Genomic DNA, 25,532 nt, shown 5'->3' with positions numbered 1-25,532 from the left:
TAAATAAATTTTGAAGTAAGGATTTTTTTTTGCATTTGCATTGAGGTCCAAAAAAGAGCTTCTGGAACTTTAGTTTGAGCTCACAAAATTTATCTGCTGAAAGGCTGCATGGGAATGGAGGCCTAATTTCATGTTTTAACTGTTGACACCACAAGAAGTATAGAAAGTGTTAGGTTGTTGTTGAAATGACTTTACCTGCTGTAAAGACTAATGTCCACAGTCATTCAGTACTTGATAACAGTAGTTAAAGGTGGTTCTCCTCATTCAGAAATATTACAATCTTGGCCCTGAGCTCAAAAAATTTGCAATAAAGTGTTATCACTGCTAAATCACTGAAGCGTGGTAGAGCAGGTCAGGATATTCAGCTCCTATTTCTGACAAAAATGCACAAAACTGATGATGGTTTGGTTTTATAACACATGATAGATTCAAGCACTTTCTGCAAAGTACCTGCTGATAATACAATTTGTACAACTATGCCTTTTAATGCTCCACATATATTTTTACTATCAATTGTAACAAATCTTAGCAGATTCCATCTTAGGTTGTGCTGAAATCAGTGTTTTCTCATCGTCTTTGAAAATAACCTCTTCCGTACTTGTCATAGGCAGACTATTCACAAAGGTTAAATCTTCAAACTTGGCATTGACTCTGAATAAACAACTGAACAGTATTGGTAATATCTATTTACTCACTGAGAGAGACGGAAGACCACTCAATCTTCTGCCTTGTTTTTTGTTTTTTGTTTTTTTTTGCGGTACGTGGGCCTCTCACTGTTGTGGCCTCTCCTGTTGCAGAGCACAGGCTCTGGACGCGCAGGCTCAGGGGCCATGGCTCACGGGCGAGCCGCTCCACAGCATGTGGGGTCTTCCCGGACTGGGGTACGAACCTGTGTCCCCGGCATCGGCAGGCAGACTCTCAACAATTGCGCCACCAGGGAAGCCCCATATGTGTCATTTTTAAATACCTTATTGTAATTTCCTATCTACTTAACGGCTGCTATGAGGGTCACAGGGACCCTCATCTGTAGGAAGAATAACGCCGCAACTCTTACGAAGCTATAGTAAGAAGCAAGATTTGAAAGCACTGGCAGGTTTTACATTAAATATACTGTATAGCTATCTATTCTATCATCTGCCACCATGTCTAAAATACCTCTGTAGTCCAAACTCATTTGGGTTTTAATTTCTTCTTTAGTCCACTATTAAACTGGACTAGTACCACACAATCTATTAATGCCAATACCTGATCAGAAAGGAGCTGGCATTGACATTTGGAAGCAAAGAGCCCAGAAAGGAGCAAATTGGAGTCAAGAAGGGATGAGGGGTACCTGGTGCTCAACAACAGGCTGAAAAGTCAGGTCATCGATGGCCCTTCTTAGTATCTTAAGCAACAACTGTCATTTGTACCTCTGTTTTCCTCAGATAATTCTACCTTATAAGTCATAAAAGGTTGGAAAAAATAATAGCTAATGCTTACTATTACACTTTTTAAAGACACATCTGTGTTCATCTGGTTTTTATGATGCTGTGATCCTTATACAAACACACACACTGTATAAACAAGGTTCAGGGGTGAGGCAAACACCTGGTTTCACAAAACAGCCAGGCACTTTCAGCGTCTTTCTGTACAGATGAGGTAGGGCTGGGGTTGCAACGTCATGCCTAACCTGGGCTTCAGATTTGGAACCAGTTCATGTGGAAAATGCAAGTGAAATCGCTGAAGCAATGTTGTAAAAAACAGGAACATTTCCATCCGAGCCAGCTGTTCTCCAAGACAATGTCTTCTCCCTCAACATAAAAAACAGGTATAATTTTTCTAAATCCACAATATTTACCAAAATTTATGTCTAATACGTACCATTCAGGAAACCTGGAATTTAAAGAAACTTAGAGGAAGTTATGTTTATTTTATTCATTTATTTTTAATAAATTAATTAATTTATTATTGGCCTCATCGGGTCTTCATTGCGGCTCATGGGCTTTCTCTAGATACGGCGAGTGGGGGTTCCTCTTCATTGCAGTGCGCAAGCTTCTCAATGCAGTGGCTTCTCTTGTTGCGGAGCATGGGTTCTAGGCCCACAGGCTTCAGTAGTTGTGACTCATGGGCTCAGTAGTTGTGGCTCGTGGGCTCTAGAGCACAGGCTCAGTAGTTGTGGCAGATGGGCTTAGTTGCTCCGCGGCATGCGGGATCTTCCCAGACCAGGGCTTGAACCCATATCCCCTGCACTGGCAGGGGGGGGGGTTTTTTTTTTTTTTTTTTAACATCTTTATTGGAGTATAATTGCTTTACAATGGTGTGTTAGTTTCTGCTTTATAACAAAGGGAAGCAGTTATACATATGCATATGTTCTCATATCTCTTTCCTCTTCAGTCTCCCTCCTTCCCACCCTCCCTATCCCACCCCTCTAGGTGGTCACAAACTGAGCTGATCTCCCTGTGCTATGTGGCTGCTTCCCACTACCTACCGATTTTACGTTTGGAAGTGTATATATGTCCATGCCACTCTCTCGCTTTGTCACAGCTTATCCTTCCCCCTCCACATATCCTCAAGTCCATTCTCTAGTAGGTCTGCGCCTTTATTCCTGTCTTGCCCCTGGTTCTTCACAAACTTTTTTTTTCTTTTCTTAGATTCCATATATATGTGTTAGCATATGGTATTTGTTTTTCTCTTTCTGACTTACTTCACTCTGTATGACAGACTCTAGGTCCATCCACCTCACTACAAATAACTCAATTTCGTTTCTTTTTATGGCTGAGTAATATTCCATTGTATATATGTGCCACATCTTCTTTATCCATTCAACTCTTGAAGGACATTTAGGTTACTTCCATGTCCTGGCTATTGTAAATAGAGCTGCAATGAACATTTTGGTACATGACTCTTTCTGAATTGGGGTTTTCTCAGGGTATATGCTCCATAGTGGGATTGCTGGGTTGTATGATAGTTCTATTTTTAGTTTTTTAAGGAATGTCCATACTGTTCTCCATAGTGGCTGTATCAATTTACACTCCCACCGACAGTGCCAGAGGGTTCCCTTTTCTCCACACCCTCTCCAGCATTTATTGTTTCTAGATTTTTTTAAAACTTTTTTACATCTTTATTGGAGTATAATTGCTTTACAAGGGTGTGTTAGTTTCTGCTTTATAACAAAGTGAATCAGTTATACATATACATATGTTCCCAAATCTCTTCCCTCTTGCTTCTCCCTCCCTCCCACCCTATCCCACCCCTCCACGCGGTCACAAAGCACCGAGCTGATCTCCCCACACTATGCGGCTGCTTCCCACTAGCTATCTATTTTACATTTGGTAGTATATATATGTCCATGCCACTCTCTCGCTTTTTCACAGCTTCCCCTTCCCCCTCCCCATATCTTCAAGTCCATTCTCTAGTAGGTCTGTGTCTTTATTCCTGTCTTACCCCTAGGTTCTTCATGACATTTTTTCCGCTTAGATTCCATATATATGTGTTAGCATAGTATTTGCCTTTCTCTTTCTGACTTACCTCACTCTGTATGACAGACTCTGGGTCCATCCACCTCATTACAAATAGCTCAATTTCGTTTCTTTTTATGGCTGAGTAATATTCATTGTATATATGTGCCACATCTTCTTTATCCATTCATCCGATGATGGACACTTAGGTTGTTTCCATCTCCGGGTTATTGTAAATAGAGCTACAATGAACGTTTTGGTACATGACTCCTTTTGAAGTATGGTTTTCTCAGGGTATATGCCCAGCAGTGGGATTGCTGGGTCATATGGTAGTTCTCTTTGTAGTTTTATAAGGAACCTCCATACTGTTCTTCATAGTGGCTGTACCAATTCACATTCCCACCAGGAGTGCAAGCGTGTTCCCTTTTCTCCACATCTTCTCCATTTATTGCTTCTAGATTTTTTGATGATGGCCATTCTGACTGGTGTGATATCTCATTGTAGTTTTGATATGCATTTCTCTAATGATTAATGATGCTGAGCACTCTTTCATGTGTTTGTTGGCAATCTGTACATCTTCTTTGGAGAAATGTCTATTTAGGTCTTCTGCCCATTTTTGGATTGGGTTGTTTGTTTTTTTGTTATTGAGCTGCATGAGCTGCTTATAAATTTTGGAGATTAATCCTTTGTCAGTTCCTTCATTTGCAAATATTTTCTCCCATTCTGAGGGTTGTCTTTTGGTCTTGTTTATGGTTTCCTTTGCTGTGCAAAAGCTTTGAAGTTTCATTAGGTCCCATTTGTTTATTTTTGTTTTTATTTCCATTTCTCTAGGAGGTGAGTCAAAAAGGATCTTGCTGTGATTTATGTCATAGACTGTTCTGCCTATGTTTTCATCTAAGGGTTTGATAGTTTCTGGCCTCACATTTAGGTCTTTAATCCATTTTAAGCTTATTTTTGTGTATGGTGTTAGGGAGTGTTCTAATCTCATACTTTTACATGTACCTGTCCAGTTTTCCCAGCACCACTTATTGAAGAGGCTGTCCTTTCTCCACTGTACATTCCTGCCTCCTCTGTGCGTGGGTTTATCTCTGGGCCTTCTATCCTGTTCCATTGATCTATATTTCTGTTTTCGTGCCAGTCATATTGTCTTGATTACTGTAGCTTTGTAGTATAGTCTGAAGTCAGGGAGCCTGATTCCTCCAGCTCCGTTTTTCGTTCTCAAGCTTGCTTTGGCTATTCAGGGTCCTTTGTGTTTCCATACAAATTGTGACATTTTTTGTTCTAGGTCTGTGGAAAATGCCAGTGGTAGTTTGATAGGGATTGCATTGAATCTGTAGATTGCTTTGGGTAGTAGAGTCATTTTCACAATGTTGATTCTTCCAATCCAAGGACATTGTACATCTCTCCATCTATTTGTATCATCTTTAATTTCTTTCATCAGTGTCTTATGATTTTCTGCATACAGGTCTTTTGTCTCCTTAGGTAGGTTTATTCCTAGATATTTTATTCTTTTTGTTGCAATGGTAAATGGGAGTGTTTTCTTGATTTCACTTTCAGATTTTTCATCACTAGTGTATAGGAATGTCAGAGATTTCTGTGCATTAATTTTGTATCCTGCTACTATACCAAATTCATTGATTAGCTCTAGTAGTTTTCTGGTAGCAACTTTAGGATTCTCTACGTATAGTATCATGTCATCTGCAAACAGTGACAGCTTTACTTCTTTTTTTCTGATTTGGATTCCATTTATTTCCTTTTCTTCTCTGATTGCTGTGGTTAAAACGTCCAAAACTATGTTGAATAAGAGTGGTGAGAGTGGGCAACCTTGTCTTGTTGCTGATCTTAGTGGAAATGCTTTCAGTTTTTCACCATTGAGGACAATGTTGGCTGTGGGTTTGTCATATATGGCCTTTATTATGTTGAGGAAAGTTCCCTCTATGCCTACTTTCTTCAGGGTTTTTATCATAAATCGGTGTTGAATTTTGTTGGAAGCTTTTCTCTGCATCTACTGAGATGATCATATGGTTTTTCTCCTTCAATTTGTTAATATGGTTTATCACATTGTTTTACTCGTGTATACTGAAGAATCCTTGCATTCCTGGAGTAAACCCCCCTTGATCATGGTGTATGATCCTTTTAATGTGCTGTTGGATTCTGTTTGCTAGTATTTTGTTAAGGAATTTTGCATCTATGTTCATCAGTGATATTGGCCTGTAGTTTTTTTTTTTTTTTTATTTGTTTTGTGGTATGTGGGCCTCTCACTGTTGTGGCCTCTCCCGTTGCGGAGCACAGGCTCCAGATGCACAGGCTCAGCAGCCATGGCTCATGGGCCCAGCCGCTCTGCGGCATGTGGCATCCTCCCGGACTGGGGCACGAACACTCATCCCCTGCAATGGCAGGCGGACTCTCAACCACTGCGCCACCAGGAAAGCCCTGTAGTTTTGTTTTGTGACATCATTGTCTGGTTTTGGTATCAGGGTGATGGTGGCCTCGTAGAATGAGTTTGGGAGTGTTCTTCCCTCTGCTATATTTTGGAAGAGTTTGAGAAGGATATGTGTTAGCTCTTCTCTAAATGTTTGATAGAATTCGCCTGTGAAGCCATCTGGTCCTGAGCTTTTGTTTGTTGGAAGATTTTTAATCACAGTTTGAATTTCAGTGCTTGTGATTGGTCTGTTCATATTTTCTATTTCTTCCTGATTCAGTCTTGGCAGGTTGTGCATTTCTAAGAATTTTTCCATTTCTTCCAGGTTGTCCATTTTATTGGCATAGAGTTGCTTGCAGTAATGTCTCATGACCTTTTGTACTTCTGCAGTGTCAGTTGTTACTTCTCCTTTTTCATTTCTATTGATTTGAGTCTTCACCTTTTTTTTCTTCATGAGTCTGGCTAATGGTTTATGAATTTTGTTTATCTTCTCAAACAATCAGCTTTTAGTTTTATTGATCTTTGCTATTGTTTCCTTCATTTCTTTTTCATTTATTTCTGATCTGATTTTTATGATATCTTTCCTTCTACTAACTGGGGGGTTTTTTTGTTCTTCTTTCTCTAATTGCTTTAGGTGCAAGGTTAGGTTGTTTATTCGAGATGTTTCCTGTTTTGTAAGGTAGGATTGTATTGCTATAAACTTCCCTCTTACAACTGCTTTTGCTGCATCCCATAGGTTTTGGGTCGTCGTGTCTCCATTGTCATTTCTTTCTAGGTATTTTTTGATTTCCTCTTTGATGTCTTCAGTGATCACTTCGTTATTAAGTAGCGTATTGTTTAGCTTCCATGTGTTTGTATTTTTTACAGATCTTTTCCTGTAATTTATATCTAGTCTCATAGTGTTGTGGTCGGAAAAGATACTTGATACAATTTCAATTTTCTTAAATTCACCAAGGCTAGACTTGTGACTCAAGATATGATCTATCCTGGAGAATGTTCCATAAGCACTTGAGAAAAATGTGTATTCTGTTGTTTTTGTATGGAATGTCCTATAAATATCAATTAAGTCCATCTTGTTTAATGTATCATTTAAAGCTTGTGTTTCCTTATTTATTTTCATTTTGAATGATCTGTCCATTGGTGAAAATGGGGTGTTAAAGTCCCCTACTATGAATGCGTTACTGTCGATTTCCCCTTTGATGGCTGTTAGTATTTGCCTTATGTATTGGGGTGCTCCTATGTTGGCTGCATAAATATTTACCATTGTTATATCCTCTTCTTGGATCAATCCCTTGATCATTATGTAGTGTCCTTCTTTGTCTCTTCTAATAGTCTTTAAAGTCTATTTTGTCTGATATGAGAATTGCTACTCCAGCTTTCTTTCGGTTTCCATTTGCATGGAATATCTTTTTCCATCCCCTTACTTTCAGTCTGTATGTGTCTCTAGGTCTGAAGTGGGTCTCTTGTAGACAGCTTATATATGGGTCTTGTTTTTGTATCCATTTAGCCAATCTGTGTCTTTTGGTGGGAGCATTATTCCATTTACATTTAAGGTAATTATCGATATGTTTGTTCCTATTCCCATTTTCTTAATTGTTTTGGGTTCGTTATTGTAGGTCTTTTCCTTCTCTTGTGTTTCTTGCCTAGAGAAGTTCCTTTAGCATTTGTTGTAAAAGATGGTTTGGTGGTGCTGAACTCTCTGTTTTTGCTTGTCTGTAAAGGTTTTAATTTCTCCATCAAATCTGAATGAGATCCTTGCTGGGTACAGTAATCTTGGTTGCAGGGTTTTCTCCTTCATCACTTTAAATATATCCTGCCAGTCCCTTCTGGCTTGCAGAGTTTCTGCTGAAACATCAGCTGTTAACATTATGGGGATTCCCTTGTGTGTTATTTGTTGTTTTTCCCTTGCTGCTTTTAATATGTTTTCCTGGTACTTAATTTTTGACAGTTTGATTAATACCTGTCTTGGCATATTTCTCCTTGGATTTATCCTGTATGGGACTCTCTGTGCTTCCTGGACTTGGTTAACTATTTCCTTTCCCATATTAGGGAAGTTTTCAACTATAATCTCTTCAAATATTTTCTCAGTCCTTTTCTTTTTCGCTTCTTCTTCTGGGACCCCTATAGTTCGAATGTTGGTGTATTTAATGTTGTCCCAGAGGTCTCTGAGACTGTTCTCAGTTCTTTCCATTCTTTTTTCTTTATTCTGCTCTGCAGTAGTTATTTCCACTATTTTATCTTCCAGGTCACTTATCTGTTCTTCTGCCTGTTATTCTATTGATCCCTTCTATTTTTAATTTCATTTATTGTGTTGTTCATTGTTGCTTGTTTCATCTTTAGTTCTTCTAGTTCCTTGTTAAATGTTTCTTGTATTTTGTCTATTCTATTTCCAAGAATTTGAATCATCTTTACTATCATTATTCTGAATTCTTTTTAAGGTAGACTGTCTATTTCCTCTTCATTTGTTAGGTGTAGTGGGTTTTTATCTTGCTCCTTCATCTGCTGTGTGTTTTTCTGTCTTCTCATTTTGGTTATCTTACTCTGTTTGGGGTCTCCTTTTTTCAGGCTGCAGGTTCGCAGTTCCCGTCGTTTTTGGTGTCTGTCCGCAGTGGCTAAAGTTGGTTCAGTGGGTTGTGTAGGCTTCCTGGTGGAGGGGACTAGTGCCTGTGTTCTGGTGGATAAAGCTGGATCTTGTCTTTCTGGTGGGAGGTCCACGTCTGGTGGTGTGTTTTGGGGTGCCTGTGGACTTAGTATGATTTTAGGCAGCCTCTCTGCTAATGGGTGGGGTTGTGTTCCTGTCTTGCTAGTTGTTTGGCATAGGGTGTCCGGCACTGTAGCTTGCTGGTCGTTAAGTGAAGCTGGGTGCTGGTGTTGAGATCGGGATCTCTGGGAGATTTTTGCCATTTGATATTATATGGAGTTGGGAGGTCTCTTGTGGACCAGTGTCCTGAAGATAGCTCTCCTACCTCAGAAGCATAGCACTGACCCCTGGCTGCAGAACCAAGAGCCTTTCATCCACACAGCTCAGAATAAAAGGGAGAAAGAAAGAAAGAAGGAAGGAAGGAAGGAAGGGAGGGAGGGAGGGAGGAAGGGAAGGAAGGTGGGAGGGAGGGAGAGAAGGAGAGATGAAAGGAAAGAAAGAAGATACAATAAAATAAAATAAAGTAAGATAAAATAAAGTTATTAAAATAAAAAGTAATTATTAAGAAAAAAAACAACAACAAAAAAACCAAAAAAAGTACGGAGAGAACCCTAGGACAAATGGTGGAAGCAAAGCTATACAGACAAAATCTCACACAGAAGCATACACATACACACTCAGAAAAAGACGAAAAGGGGAAAAAATAATAAATCTTGCTCTCAAAGTCCACCTCCTCAATTTGGGATGATTTGTTGTCTATTCAGGTATTCCACAGATGCAGGGTACATCAAGTTGATTGTGGAACTTTAATCTGCTGCTTCTGAGGCTTCTGGGAGAGATTTCCCTTTCTCTTCTTTGTTCTCACAGCTCCCGGGGCTCAGCTTTGGATTTGGCCCCGCTTCTGTGTGTAGGTCGCTGGAGGGCGTCTGTTCTTCACTCAGACAAGATGGGGTTAAAGAAGCAGCTGCTTCCGGGACTCTGGCTCACTCAGGCCGGGGGTAGGGAGGGGTACGGAGTGTGGGGCCTGTGGTGGCAGAGGCCAGCATGACGTTGCACCAGCCTGAGGCGTGCCGTTCTGCGTTCTCCCGGGGAAATTGTCCCTGGATCCCGGGACCCTGGTAGTGGCGGGCTGCACAGGCTCCCTGGAAGGGGGGGTGTGGATAGTGACCTGTGCTCACACACAGGCTTCTTGGTGGCAGTAGCAGCAGCCTTAGCGTCTTTCCCGTCTCTGGGGTTCGCGCTTTTAGTCGCAGCTCGCGCCCGTCTCTGGAGCTTCTTTAAGCAGCGCTCTTAATCCCCTCTTCTCATGCACCAGGAAACAAAGACGGAAGAAAGTCTCTTGCCTCTTTGGCAGGTACAGACTTTTCCCTGGACTCCCTCCTGGCTAGCCATGGTGCACTAACCCCCTGCAGGCTGTGTTCATGCCACCAACCCCACTCCTCTCCCTGCACTCCGACTGAAGTCCGAGCCTCAGCTCCCAGCCTTGCCTGCCTCAGCGGGTGAGCAGACCAGCCTCTCGGGCTGGTGAAGGCCAGTCGGCACCGATCACCTGTGCGGGAATCTCTCCGCTTTGCCCTCTGTACCCGTTGTTGTGCTCTCCTCCACAGCTCCGAATCTTTCCCCCTCCACCACCCGCAGTCTCCACCTGCGAAGGGGCTTCCTAGTGTTTGGAAACCTTTCCTCTTTCACGGCTCCCTCCCACTGGTGTAGGTCCCGTCCCTATCCTTGTCTCTGTTTATTCTTTTTTCTTTTGCCCTACTCAGGTACGTGGGGACTTTCTTGCCTTTTGGGAGGTCTGAGGTCTCCTGCCAGCGTTCAGTAGGTGTTCTGTAGGAGTTGTTCCACATGTAGATGCATTTCTGGTGTATCTGTGGGGAGGAAGGTGATCTCCACGTCTTACTCTTCCGCCATCTTCCCTCTGTTTCTAGCTTTTTATATGATGGCCATTCTGACTGGTGTGAGATTATATCTCACTGTAGTTTTGATTTGTATTTCTCTAATGATTTATGATGTTGAACATTCTTTCATGTGTTTGTTGGCAATCTGTATATCTTCTTTGGAGAAATGTCTATTTAGGTCTTCTGGCAGGTGGATTCTTAACCACTGCACCACCAGGGAAGCCTAGAAGTTATGTTTATTAAAGGATTTTCTTAAGCCACAAAGAATAGAAATTGGCACTTTGGCTCCCAGAAGCCATTTCTTTATCTTCTTTTGTAAGGTCATGTACTGTTCTAAGCTCATTAGTTCTATTCTCCACTTCCTTTGCATGTGGCAACAGAGCCTGAGATATGCCATGAAAGATATGAGGTGTGACACTTTGTTCTCTTGACCCAGGAGAAGTTCATTACATTTCAAATGACTGCATGTGTACCCTTCCCCAGTGAAAGGATTTTTCCAGTCCTTCTTTCATGGGTCTTGTGATCTGTGTACTTGTTCACAGGAGATGCAATATTTTTGGAGATGAGGTATAAGAATTGAGAGCCAAGAGAGCTAGATTCTAGTTTCACTTCAAGTTATGATGCCCTTCCTGTCCCTGGGTCTCAGTCTCTCAAGCTGCCTGTTACTGATTTTTAGCTCTACAAGTTTTGATTACAAGCCAAAATCCACAAGCAAGAAAGTTTCAGAAAAAGCCAGAGCTTCTCATCAATTTCTTTCTAGCTGCTAAATTATGGCTTGTTTATTTTGAGTAGAAAGAGGTGTTAATGAGCTCTAATTAAACCATTCTCTCCTGTAAGAGTCAATACTGTTTTCAGAGTTGGGATATTAACTCTACAAGAGAATGCTTCAGATTAAGATATTATACATGACAAATCAGCATTATACTTTTTCCTAAAGTTATGCCCCTCTGAAAGTTCTCTTACCTAGGGAAAAGGGAACCAAAGCTTCCTTCTTGGCAAAATATCCATTGCTGTCCAGAAATCGGTCTGGATAGAATATTTCTGGGTCTCTCCAATACTTTTCATCAAAGTGTACAGAATAAAGATTTGTAATTACTGTTGTGCCTTTAGGAATGGAATAACCACGTACAACTGCATCCTCAGAGGTTGCATGGAAAATCCCTAAAGGCACTATATTACAGAATCTTAAAACTTCATGTAAAACTGCCTCAGTATAAGGCATTTTGCATTTGTCATCCCAAGAAGGTGTCCCACTGGGTCCTATAATTAAATCAATCTCTTTCTGAACTTGTCCTGTAAGAGAAAAAGTGTTCAAGTTATTATGCACTTCTTAGAATTATATCTGAAGTAATTTCCCTTTAGGATAAAACAAAAGATAACCTGTAGTAAGCCAACAAGGTATGGGTACACCCAGATTCAGATTTTTCATTATTTGGGAGTTCTATTTAAATATGTGACACATATCTTATACAACCAGTACCCAACGCTCTAAGTAATTTTGTTGTGAAAAACACATTATAAGTAATAAAACTAAAAATTAAACAAATCTAGAATTAGAATAACAACACTCTCAGCAAGGAAAAGAGTGAAGCATCAAAACTTAAATTAAAAAAAAACAGGATTGGGACTTCCCCAGCAGTCCAGAGGTTAAGACTCCATGCTTCCACTGCAGCAAGCACAGGTTCGATCCCTGGTTGGGGAACTAAGATCCTGCATGCAGCGTGGTGCAGCCGAAAAACAACAACCACCACCACCACCAGGGTTCAGGTCCCAGCTCAGCACTAGAAGGGAGTGAGCAAATCAGTCACTCAGCCTTTTCCCTCATTTATAAAATAGGTATTATAAGACATCTCTGAGGTTTTTATACAAATTTAGATAACAGTTCTGAAAACCTTATAGCTATTCAATGCTTCTCTTTTTGGATAGCACATTAAGAGTTCCTAAATAGAATGCCTTGTACACGGCCAAAGACTCTAAAACATGTGTGAGCCCTAAATGTAAGAACAGACCTTGAGATCACCGGAATCCTTACCTTGAATGTTAGGATAAAGGGCCATGAAAAGAATTGCCCACCGTAGCACATTGGTTGTAGTTTCAGTTCCAGCAATGATGAGTTCACCCACAGAGAAAATCAGGTTTTCTTTGGAGAAAGTAGATGATGGGTCATTTTTACCTTGATCCATCTCATCTAAATAAGCATCAACAAAATGCTGAGGTAACTGAGGCTTTCTGTTGATGGAAACTTTTTCAATAAGCCTGGAGAGAAAGTCATAGACCACAGCTGCATTTCTAAACAGTTGTTGATGTTTTCCAAAAGGTAAGATGCCAATCCATGGAAAGGCATTATAGAGGAAGACTGAGGCGTTAGTGGCTAGTTCCACATTTTCACTAAATAACTCAATCATGTGCTGAAAATCAGTGTCTTCATAAGTGAATCGTTCTCCAAAAATTATCAGATTGGTTATGTTTGAAACGGCATTTGTTATTAATTGTTTGAAGTCAAAAGGGCTACCATTGTATGTTTCAATAGCATCAATGAAAAATTTGGTTTCTTCTAAGATTTTAGATTCAAAAGACTTTTGGCCATATCCAAAACAGCGAAAGCTGTTTACAGCTAATTTTCTGTGATCAACCCATCCTCGGCCATATCTGGAATTGAGTAAGCCTAAAAAGAAAAAGGGATAGTTAGTCATTCTTCTCCAAATTATCTTTCTATGAAACTATTAAAAAATTTTATCATTCCTACATCCCTGTATCGAACAGCTAAAAATACTCTGCAGGGAAGAAAAAAAAAAAGATGGTTATTCATTCTTCTCCAAATTTTCTATAAAACTAAAACTAGACCCAGTAGTTAAGCCCTATTCTTTACTCCTCATTAGCCATGGAATATTATAAACAGATAAAGCTTATCCATACTTCTCATCTGGGCACAGGCAGAAAAGACCTATAATCTCCCACCACAAGAAACTGAACTGTCTTCTGTAATTCAACCTGGGTGAACAAGGCCTTGGGTGACTTTATTATCCAACTTCTATTGTAAGCCTAATTTACAAAAGATGAATGACTGTGTGTTCTATGGGCAAAATTTTATCCTGGACTAAACACATACCTGAGAAATCATCCTTCTCAAATTAGAAATTTCCTGCTTTAAGAGACTAGATTTTAGAATACAAATTTCCTCCCATTAAAGGCATATGTTACCTAATACTATAACTGGAAGTGGCAAGGATGGCCTGAATGAGGTATCAATGTAGTGGAAATACTCAAGCCAAAAGCAGGTGCTAGGGACTGAATGTTTGTGCCACCACAACATTCAAATGTTGAAGCCTAATCCCCAATGTGATGGTATTAGGAAATTAGGTATTTGGGAAATAATTATGTAATGAGCCCTCATGAATGAGCTTTAGTGCCATTATAAGAAGGGATGTGGGAAGAGATGACTGCTCTTGGTTATGTGAGGATACAGGGAGAAGACAGCAGTCTGCAAGCCAGGAAGCAGGCTCTTTACAGACAGTGTTCTGCTAGTACCTTGATCTTGAATTTCCTAGCCTCCAGATCTGATAGAATAACTGTTGTTTAAGCCACTTAGTCTATATATTTTTGTTATAGCAGCCCAAACTAAGGGGACAAACACGAAACTCAAACTTCTAATGTTGATATTGCTTGCCTTGAAATCTCAGTCTCCACAGTATACTCTGCTGTTCTGATATGTCTACTATGGAATATTTTCCCTTTAAATCGATTATCAAGAAAAAAACTTCTTCAGCATATATATTTCTATAACGTGTAGTTTACTTGGAATTTCATTCATAATTGGTACATAGGTATACCTATGATGAAAAATGTTATGTTCTCTTGCCTACATGAAGTACCTATGTAATTTACATTCCAACAACTTTTGTGCAACAGTTTTTGAATTTGGAACTTATAATGAAATTAACCATAAATAAGGGGGTCTTTAACGCTGTGCAGCAATTTTATATGCCATATTCCATTCTCTTTTCGATACTCCCAGATGACTATTCATTCAACATAATGTATTTCTGGAGCTAAAGTGTCCTAGATATATTAGTGAACAAAAGAGGCAAAGATGGCTATTTCTCATGGACCTTACATACTAGTGAGGAGAGACAAACAAATTATAGAGCAAGGAAGGAGACATAGGGTGGTCAGGAAAAGCCTCAGTGAGAAGGTGACATAAGTAAAGACACAGGAGATGGGAGTGAGTCAAGCAGATATCCAGGGAAAGATCACTGCAGGTAGAGAGAACCAGTGCAAAGGCACTGAGATAAAAGCAAGCCCAAGAGAAATGTATGCATATGGGATACATGTGCATAATATATGCATACAGTTACACAGAAGAAGGTACACAGGAGCCTGATTATAACCCTATACTGGCCAGTCTGTGTGCCCAGGCATGGGCTGAACCCGCCTAAAGGGCCACTTTTTCCTATTCAAACAGTGGGTTTATGGTGGCTCTGATTTCCCACTTCCAAGTTCAGTGCATATGCATCTTAAAATAACACATCTAGGGAATTCCCTGGTGGTCCAATGGTTAGGACTCCACGTTTTCACTGCTGTGGGCCCAGGGTCAGTCCCTGGTTGGGAACTAATATCCCGCAAACTGGGCAGTGCAGCCAAAAAAAAAGAAACCACATCTAATTTTCTTTTTTTTTTTTTAAATAAATTTATTTATTTATTTATTTTTGGCTGCATTGGGTCTTTGTTGCTGCATGTGGGCTTTCTCTAGCTGCGTCAAGCAGGGTCTACTCTTTGTTGTGGTGCACAGGTTTCTCATTGTGGTAGCTTCTCTTGTTGCAGAGCACAGGCTTCAGTAGTTGTGGCACGTGGGCTTCAGTAGTTGTGGCTCGTGGGCTCAGTAGTTGTGGCTCACAGAGCACACACTCAGTAGTTGTGGCACATGGGCTTAGTTGCTCCACGGCATGTGGGATCTACTCGGACCAGGGCTTGAACCCGTGTTCCCTGTACTGGCAGGCAGATTCTTAACCACTGCACCACCAGGGAAGCCCAACACATCTAATTTTCTACTTATTTTTTCTCTTACTATTTCTTTGAAAATCTTAAGTTGAATGCATGTTTTTTCTTTCTTTATGATAAAAACAGTCTAAACTATAAGTTTATAGCTTCAAAAAACATATAGTTTATCCTAAATATTACTCTGATCACATCATACATTTTCATAATTTCTTTAAAGGTCTTCTATTATAATTGTGGTATAATTTCTTCTTTGGCCTAATTATTACTTGAAAGAGTATTTAAGAAGCTGGAGATTTGCTTTTTATTTATATTATCGCTTTCAAGTGTCGTCATGCCCTGGTCTAAGAATTTGACCTTTAAAACTGGTGTTTTCTTTGCATTAATTGATTTGCTTTGCAATTTAATATATGGTTAATTTTTATTTTTTTCCTTTTCAATCAATGTCTTCTTTAGTCTATGTAACCAAGATACTGTTGAATTTTTCTTTCAAATGAAGAGTGAAGCTCTCACTGAACTGGAAAATTTTGGAGATAAAAACTCTTATACTATTAAGTATGAAAACGGATGTATCTGACGTCAACATTCTATTTTAGGCTTTCTGTTGCTGCTTTCGTCTCATCCGTTCTGTTAACTTTCAGCCTTTCTCCCTTGTTGAATATGCAATCATCCGACACTGATCAACACTAAACCATAGAGAATACTAGTCCTTTACACAAACCCACAATTCTTCATTTACATATCTTATTAATTAGTAAAGAAAGGCTGTTTCAGGGTCTATAAACTTACAAGTAAAATAACAGTAAAATGTCACCAAGCACTCAAGACTAGCTTCAAAGATACTTTTGATTCAAGTATGTGTGCATGTGTATGTATTCTTAACCTGTTTCACAAAACCTGCACATATTATTAAGTGCTAATTCTTTAAAACATTATTTATAATATTTATCAGAACTGGATTACAACAGTAGAATTAGCATGTACTGGCCTAAAATATGAATGTAATGCAGCCTGAAAGGTCCTCAAATATTAGGGTCTGTAACCTAAATTAACTAATTAATACTTTCTTGTTAATCAGTACAACAGAATCCAATCTCTATGTACTAAATTTACATAAAATAAGAAATGTGGGGACTTCCCTGGTGGCACACAGTGGTTAAGAATCTGCCTGCAAATGCAGGGTACACGGGTTCAAGCCCTGGTCGAAGAAGATCCCACATGCCACAGAGCAACTAAGCCCATGCGCCACAACTACTGAGCCTGCACTCTGTGAGCCACAACTACTGAGCCCATGTGCCACAACTACTGAAGCCCATGTGCCTAGAGCCCATGATCTGCAACAAGAGAAGCCACTGCAATGAGAAGCCCGTGCACCACAACGAAGAGTAACCCCCACTGACTGCAACTAGAAAAAGCCCATGCGTGGCAATGGAGACCAAATGCAGCCAAAAATAAATTAATTAATTTTAAAAAAAAGGAAATGTGATTTAAAATAGTTTAGTAAATCATTAGTTAGGTGAAAATAAACATACCTCCCATTTTTGTCATCTTCATGAATAAAGGAAGGCATGGTCTGTCTGCAAAAATTTCACTTTGATGAACAAGGCATTCCTTTACTACATCATAGCCATTTAGAACCACTGCTGATATACCTCCAAGATCCAAACTGAAGATCTTTGAGAAGAAAAGAAAAACATTTAAATGGCAAAATATATGGAGAAATATAACCATAGAAATCTACATATACTAAGTCCAGCTCTCCCAGTATTTGCTACTCCCTGAAAATGCTGGCATTTATCACTCAGCTGACAATGTTTAGAGTGCCTTCTCTCTACAAGGCACATCAAAGACCATGATTTCATTACTCATTCAGTGGCTCAAGACATAATCTTATAAATGGTGTAATGAAAAGAGTACCAGACTCAGGAGGCCTGGGTTCTAGTTTAAGCTTTGCCATTAAACAGATACAGGACACCTGGCAGAACCCTTAAACTTTTTGGGCTTCAGGGCTGCCACAGAAAATCAAAAAATACTTGATATTTATGCTTTTTTAAAATTCATTCCAACTCAAAACATTCAATGATATCTCAGAATCTGTTTATTTCCAAGATGAATGAGGAAGTGGCTCCATCTACACATCATTTATTATTCCAGGTTTAGGTAGGGGAGGGGATTGTCAAAGGCCTGAGAGACAACTTTTGAAGTATAAAATGTTGGGGCCCAGGATATGCAACCCCAAAATATGCCTCAATGGCATATTATTTTGAATTAAAGTTACTGAAGAAATGGCCAACACAAGAGGGACACTCTAGGGAGTTCCCCGGTGGCCTAGTGGTTAGGATTTGGCGCTGTCACTGCTGTGCCCCGGGTTCGATCCCTAGTAGGGAACTGAGATCCTGCAAGCTGCTCGGCACAGCCAAAATTTTAAAAAAAGGAAAAAAAAAAAAAAAAAAGAGGGACACTCTCTCTTTTTTGTCTCCCTGAAAGCAGGAAATAAATCTCTCATGTGAAAGGTATACTCCATGCATCTGGAGGTAGGACACCCTTATTGCCAAAGATAGGGAATTTGGGGGTGAGAATCCTTTTTTAAACAAATCTTGTTACTTCTTTAATGTACTACCCAAGCACAAACTCTGTTTAGATTCTTCACCAATTGGGCACTCCAAACCAAAGTTTCTTTGTCCTGTCAATTCTTTGCAAATTTATTGGTTCTTTGTCTAAGAAGTAGAAAATCTGCCTGCTTTGGCCACTTCCTCCATCCCATGTCTGTGAAACCTCCGTGTGCATGGAGTCAAATGTGTTTCTTTTTCTCCTGTTAATCTGCCTTGTGTCAATTTTATTATTAGTCCAGCCAAAAGTACTCAAGAGGGGCAGAGGGGAAAATTTCCCTCTCCTCAACAAAACGTACTGAAACTCACAGGCTTATTTATTTGGGCCCCTGAATTCCACGAAGTTAACAAAGAGGGCCCTAAGGGAATTTGACCTTGGAGGACTGGCATCCGCCACATTGGCACAGGTGGCTGCCCCTCAGATAAAAGATGGAATATCCATCCTATTCCTTGCTGAAGCTTCTCATGTGCTTCACCACAGGTTCACTTACAATGTCACACCTCCTGTAGTCTATTCTAGCTAGCCCTATATAGAGGCCTAGTCCAGTGAAGGAACAATGCTGCCTTATCAGTGGGATGCAAAGATTGCTTATCCCCATCCTCTCAGTGGGTGGCTGAGAGCTTTTGAGAGCCAAAATACTGAGTCAAGCCTCATCTCTGGGCAAACAGGTAGAACAGATTTAGCCATGATTCACACTACTTTGGGGGGTGGGGTGGGAGGTACTAGGAGACTTAGCAGAGAATTGAAGTTCAGCAGAAGTAGTTACAGTAGCAAAAGTGATAAAGACCTCCAAGTAGTAAAGAATCAACCAGCTGAGAAGAGTCTTTGGCACAAGGATGGGCCCTGGCAACTGAGCAGTAGGTACATCCAGAACTTTGGGAAGCAGCATGGACTGCCTGCCACAAGTAAAGGTATTAGTCAAAAGTGGCAGTGTAAGAGTTTCAGCACAAAGGAAGTGGTTACCAGCTGAGCAAAGATGGGGCTCTTTCAGTTCCCAAAGCAGTAATGGGATGGTTTTAAAATCTTTTCACAGAAGCGTAATTTTAAGCAGATATAAAGGAAAAATTCCTCCTCCTGTGTGTCTCCTCTACTCTCAGTACTCCACTACAACACCTATAACACCAGATGTGTGCAATTCTGGGACACCAGCTGGGTGTCCTACAATTTAACTCAATTCTGACATTATCTACCAGGAGAAAGTGTCAGATTCCACAGGTTAAGGGCTCAATATCACAAGAGTGCTCCTCCACTTCAGACTCCAATCACAAGTCGAGGTTGTTACCTGTGCTTCTGATCAAAGGGCTATAAATCAGAGGTTCCCATGACCTCCTCCTCAGGTTTCATTAATTTGATAGAGTGGCTCACAGAACTCAAGAAAATATTTTACTTACTAGATTACCGGTTTCTTAAAAAAGGATGTAACTCAGGAGCAGCCATATGGAAGAGATGCATAGGGCAAGCGTATGGTCAGGCCACTCAAGATGGCTGTTCTCTTGCTCTCTGTATATCCCCTGCTCAACCAATGCCTGCTTCACCTATACCCTACTCACATGACTGACCTTCCTACATACTTGCCCCAGGCTCCAGCTACTGACTGTTCTTATCAAAGGGGCAGCGAGGGGCGTGCCCCTCTGCTAGTGTACCTGATAACCAATGAAGCAACCTGAATCAACTCCCCTGTAACTGGTAATCCCCCACCCCCTTCCCCTGCTGCCAGGTCCTGCCTGCCACCTGCCACACACGGTGGGGTATCGCTCCAGGACCTTGCTTCAGATATGTAAGATCCCTATCCATTGATGTCTCTGTTGCTGACTCCGGGCTCTTTCTTCAGTCTTGAAGCTGGGCAAGTACAGGCCTTGCTGGCCTGCGGGATGCAGCCCAACAGCAAGGTATGAGGAAAGGGGAGTACTGTTTCCATGCTCTCTCCAGGCATGCTAGCCTCTGCTCACCTCCACGTGTTCACCAATTCACCATGGAAGCTCTCAGAGCCCTATAATTCAGGGATTTTTATGGAGGCTTTATTACCTAGGCATGATTGATCAAATCATTGGTCACTGGTGACTGACTCAACCTCCAGCCCCTCTCCCTTCCCCAGAGGTAAGATGAGTAGAACTGAAAGTTCCAACCCTTTAATCCTGGTTGGTTCTCCAGGCAACAAGCTCCCATCCTAAAGGGCTTTCCATTAACATTAACATAAACTCTGAGGTGGGTGAAAGGGGCTTATTATGAATAACAAAAGATGCATCTACCACTCTCAACACTTAGGAAGTTCCAAGGGTTTTGGGAGCTTGTGCCAGGAAAGGTACAAAGACCAAATACACATTTATTAAAAAATCACAGTATCACAAGCAGAGACAATAACGAAGGGTATTAGTGAATAGGCAGTGGTCCTGATGCAGGAAAAAAATCCCCAACTTTGTGATTAAATCAACTTTGTGATTGATTTCACAAAGATGGGATCACAAATTCTGTTAATAGGAAGGCAGAACAAACAGGGGAGTTAATTTCAGGGTAATGCTGTCAGGTTGTGGACACTAGAGATTACAAAAAACAACTAGGAGCCATAACTTGAGAAAATTGTTATACAATCCACCTTTACTCAAAAATGAGATGGTCCTCTATTTGATGGTGAAAACTGGGGAAACTGTTACTTGAACTAGCATCTATTCAGGTACATGCTCTTTTCAAGGACTTTTGGTAGAAGTCTGTAAATCAAATTGTGAAAATTCATCCTTATGCTGCTTTAATCTATGGAAGGGTCCAAGATTAGTTTTATATATTTTTAAATTTATTCAATAATTTTTATTATTATTATGGGGTAGTTATGATGCTGGCAAAGATGGAAACAGGTACACATGAAACACCTTCTAGAAGTCAGTCTATGATCTTCAAGTCTCTTGCCCAAACTAGCTCTACCCACGATTTTTCACTATCTCAGCTAATGACCATTCCAGTCATCCTTCAAGCTATATTCTGGTCCCAAACTGCCCATGAGCTGCCCATGGTTTTTGTTTTTTGGGGTTTTTTTTGGCCACACTGCAGCACGCGGGATTTCAGTTCCCTGATCAGGGATTGAACCTGCACCCCCTGCAGTGGAAGCTCGGATTCTTAACCACCAGACTGCCAGGGAAGTCCTGAGCTGCCCATGTTGACTCCATTTTTCACCCAAGCCCCACATCACTGCTTAGCAGTCACGATGCTTCAACTTTAACAATACAGACAGAATATGAGAATTTCTTACCACTTCCGTCACTAACACTCTAATCCTTCATTTCTCCCCTATGTTATCTCAACAGCCTGTTGTCTCTTTATAAGTGATTCTCAACATGGCATACTCCTGCTTCATGGCCTTTGTACTTGTTCCCTTGGCCTGGAATGTTCTTCCCCTAGATACTCTCATACCTTGCTCCTTCACTTCAATGAAATATTTGCTCAGATGTCTTTTTTACAGTGAGGGCTGCTCTAACCCATTTAAATTTCACCCCCTAGCATTCTCCATTTTCCTTACCCTAATTTAGTTTACTTCTTACTCTGTACTCTAACATATTATATATTTATTGTGTTTATATGTCCCTATCCTGCTCCCCGCCTCCCCTCCACTGGTAGAGTGTAAGCTACATGAGGGCAGGGATTTTCACCTGTTTTGTTCATTGTTAAATCTTCACATCTAGGATAGTATTAATACATAGCATATGATAACAACTGATAAATATATGCTGAATTAAAGAATAGTGGGGGAGACACACATTTAAGCATATTATTACAACACTATGGGCTAAGTGCTAATAACAGAGGAATGTAAAAAGTGCTGTTGATGAAAACTGATAAATAACTGCCACACACTTTTCAACATTTGCTTGGGCTGTATTCTCATTTGGAATGCCTCCCTTGACTGCCATACCATCCAAACCCCACCAAGTAGCCTTTCTCGGTGCACTGTCTTTCTCTTTCTCCCTTGAACCACCACAGCACACGCTTAGAAGCTCCCATGGCACTTATTTAATACTACCTAAAACCAGAAGCATTCATATTCCTGTCTTCTGCTTGCCTGCTAAATTATAAACTCTTTAGATTCAGTGATTTCATCTCTTTCATCTTTGAACACTCCACAGAATCTCATTCAATGCCTTGCTTAAATCTCAATAAACGCTTACTGTAAAAATAAATTATAGGCTGTCAACTCCACATGCCTCAAATTAATTATTTTATTATCCTTACGTGCATTACCTGAAAATAATCTGTAAAAACTCCTTGTGCTATCTTTGCTAGCTAGGGAATGCTTCTCAAAATCTGGGTTAAGATTAGTCACTGCAGAAGCTTACACATTCAGAGTGAATCTCCAAGGAAATGCTAAGTCTCAAGTGTGATACATTTCTATGTAAGATTGTCTTTAAAATGACTGTATAAGTCTTGAGCACCGGTTGTCTTCCTTTCAAGAATTATGAAGGAGAATTGAATTCACAGACTTCATAAAAGTAGGTGTCACTTGAAGTGACTGTCATTTCTTATAAGCAATTTTAAAGTCCAGGGCTTGCTTTCTCTGAGCACACACTCCAGATCATCACGTAAGACAGTGGAAAAATAAGATTCTATATTTATAAGTACGACATATAAACAACTTTCCACAACCTTCTAGAAGTACAGGAGATAATAGTTTCCTTCCACTTCCAAAAAAGGCATAGTATTTTAACAACTCATACTGTTAGCGGAAACACTGACTGAAACTGCCTGCCCTGGCTAGGCAAAGACAGTAACCATTTGCATGAGTTATTTTATGACAGGAGATCCTGGTAAGGAACATAGAACTAACAAGCCACCAACCGGAAGAATACAGGAAAGGTCAAACGGAGAGAGGAGATGCCAGTCCACATGTGCTACCAACCTCCCAGAATCCTCCTCGCTGGAATCCATCTTGGCTGAGCAGTTGCGCGCCCACCAGAAAGGAACCTGAGTCAGAATGATTAGCCAGAGACAACCCAGAAACTAATCCCATCACCATAGAACCCGACACTGCGAGCCACATGGCAGAGCAGTTCTCCTGGGTTCCCTTACCCTCCTGCTCTCCACCCAGGCACCCCTTTCCAATAAAGTCCTTGCTTTGTCAGCACGTATGTCTCCTCAGACAATTCATTTCTTAGTGTTAGACAAGAGCCCACTTTGGGGCCCTGGAAGGGGTCCCCCTTCCTGCAACAATACCAACTTTGAGACTTTGTCAGAATTGGAAAATACCTCTGAGACAATGGGAGGACTGTAGGGGTGTTTCACAACTAAGATAAAGAGCAAGTAGCTTAAAGGGTTAATACATTAGGTGGTTTTCAACTTAAGTCTAAAACAGAGTTACTCAAACCATGTCTACTCTTCAATGCATACATCCTTTCCATTTCTGCTCCTTTTTCTTTTTCCTCTGCTCCTCTTCTACCTAACAGCACAGGTTAGCCCTATTTAATTTTACCACCTTCAGTAAAAACACCTCTTCGTAAAGAACCAAGGTTGCCTCAAATATATAGTTGTACCAGCAATAAAACTGGTTACTCATGCCAAATTCTTATCCAATGTACCAGATCTACCTATGCCAAGATGACAGTCTTCCAACACGTTTATAATTTGCAGTCTATTATAAGACTAAATTACCCCTCTCCCAAAAGAATGTTCATAGTAAATACAGAGTTCCTTTCAGTTCAAATATCCACGTATGAAAAACAATTTCCTATTCTGCATGACACCATTTCACATAACTGGTCTAAAAACACTTTCTACTTTGTAGGCCTAGTAAGTTGTTCTGTAATTAATAACTAACATTTACTCAAAGAACATTTGAGTAGCACTTAACTGTGTTCAGTTATTATTATTACCATTACGCATATCGCGAAAACTTAAGATTCAGACAAAGGTCAAGTTTTACCTGACGAAAGAGGACTCAACCTCTTGTCTTGCGCTTTCACATCTTATGATTTCTCTAAATATTAATGATGCTTTGTACACCAGAGATCAAATATATTCAATAGAAATCATGGAAATACACTCAATTCCTGAGAACTGGAGGGTGGAAAATGGTATCTAAGAATTACACAATTTGTTTTATCTAAGCCCAGCCTCCCTTTAGCGACATACACCATCAGGGAACTGCAGAAATCTAGAATAATAATTGTAAAAGCTGGTTTAAATACGGATGTAAGCCCAAACCTGAAACACCGCAATTGCCAGACAGCCCTGCGGTACTTTTCCTTCAAAACACAATTTGTGGTCGATCGTTAGATTAATTTTTTTCTCTGGCTAGACTGTAATTACCTAAAATTGGGCTTTGACTGCCTTCTTCACCTCTCTAATCCCAGCACCTGGCAGAGCCTGGCTGGTCGTTTCCTATAAAAGAATGGATTCAAAAGGTAACAAGTGAGCCGGGTTAGTGCCAGTGTTCTGGAAACTTCTGCCTCCTCGAGGTCACGACACCCTTCCAAACACAAGCTAGCGTTTTGGCCTTTCCCCTGTTAGTTCGCAGCGGCGTGGCTGCCTGCAAGTCACTCAGCTGGTCTGTGCCGCAGTTTCCTCCTCTGTAAAACGGGGAGGACCACAGGACCTGCCCCCGGGCGCCCCGCACTGCAAGGGAGGCTGGCCCACGGCCGGCGCAGTCTCCGTGTTTGCTGCGGGGACGCTCCCGGCTCCGGGCACACAGGACGGCACTGCGACTCCGCACTGATTTTCACTCATTAGTTCATTCTCTCTTTCACGGTCATTTCCCAGAGGCCTTCACCTGCGCTCTCTCAGCCTCTCGGCAGACGCCTAGACCAGCCGTTCCCAATCGCAAACATCCAACGACCTCCTATTAACCATTAACTCGGTCCTAGAATTCGGACGCCTGGTTTTCTCGCGAAGCCGTGGGTGGAAGCTAACCTACGCACTTCGTGCAGCTCCGTGGGCGCCAGAAGCTGGTCGCGCTGAGGGTTACGCCCGTCACTCCTGACCGGGCAGGCGGCGCGGGACCCAGGCCCCACTGCGCAGGCGCGGGAGCGGCACCTAGTCGCCCTCTGGGGCGGAAGAATCCGGCCAGTATCCCGAGAGCGTCAGGTGGGAGGGGCTCGCGGCTTGGCGGGGCTCTCCCTCCCCCAGCGGCGCCGCTTGAGTACCTCGACCCCGGGCCTGGGAAGCCAGCTTCCCCTCCACGCTGCTGACACACGGAGAGGTGTCAGACAGCTCGCACCCACGAGCGTGGGACATCCCCTCACCCCGGGAGGAAGGCCCGAGCTTTCCCTGCCCGAGGCCCGTCGGCTGTACCTCGCCGTACACCTGGCTCTGCTTTTTCATGTAGACGTGGGGGAGCTCGGCCGAGGCGCCCAACGAGTAGATGTTGCCGATAAATGGCAGCCCCGACGGTCCCGGGGGGAAGCCCGACGGCCGTCTCTGCTTCAGCAGCTGGCGGACCCCCAGCGCGAAGAGCAGCAGGAAGAGGGCGCCTCCGAGGGCCGCCGCGAATGCCTCAGCACCGTGAGGCTCCCACATGGCCCGGGCTGGGGCTGCGAAATCCCACCGCCCCG

General features: G+C 41.5%; 1 protein-coding gene across 1 annotated transcript; it reads right to left on the bottom strand.

Moving 5' to 3' along the window:
• Nucleotides 1-1,518: 1,518 nt before the first annotated feature.
• CYP2R1 (cytochrome P450 family 2 subfamily R member 1) lies at nt 1,519-25,532 on the bottom strand. Its single transcript, XM_007460212.1, has 5 exons — nt 25,273-25,532; nt 16,926-17,067; nt 12,431-13,063; nt 11,362-11,691; nt 1,519-1,790 (listed from the first exon to the last, which is right to left on the bottom strand). The coding sequence occupies exons 1-5, from the start codon at nt 25,495-25,497 to the stop codon at nt 1,615-1,617; spliced, it is 1,506 nt and encodes a 501-aa protein (XP_007460274.1). The 5' UTR covers nt 25,498-25,532; the 3' UTR covers nt 1,519-1,614.

This window comes from Lipotes vexillifer, unplaced genomic scaffold (assembly GCF_000442215.2).
Source record: "Lipotes vexillifer unplaced genomic scaffold, Lipotes_vexillifer_v1.1 scaffold1762, whole genome shotgun sequence".
NCBI classification, from domain to species: Eukaryota; Metazoa; Chordata; class Mammalia; order Artiodactyla; family Lipotidae; genus Lipotes; species Lipotes vexillifer.
This window is presented reverse-complemented; position numbering and strand designations above follow the sequence as displayed.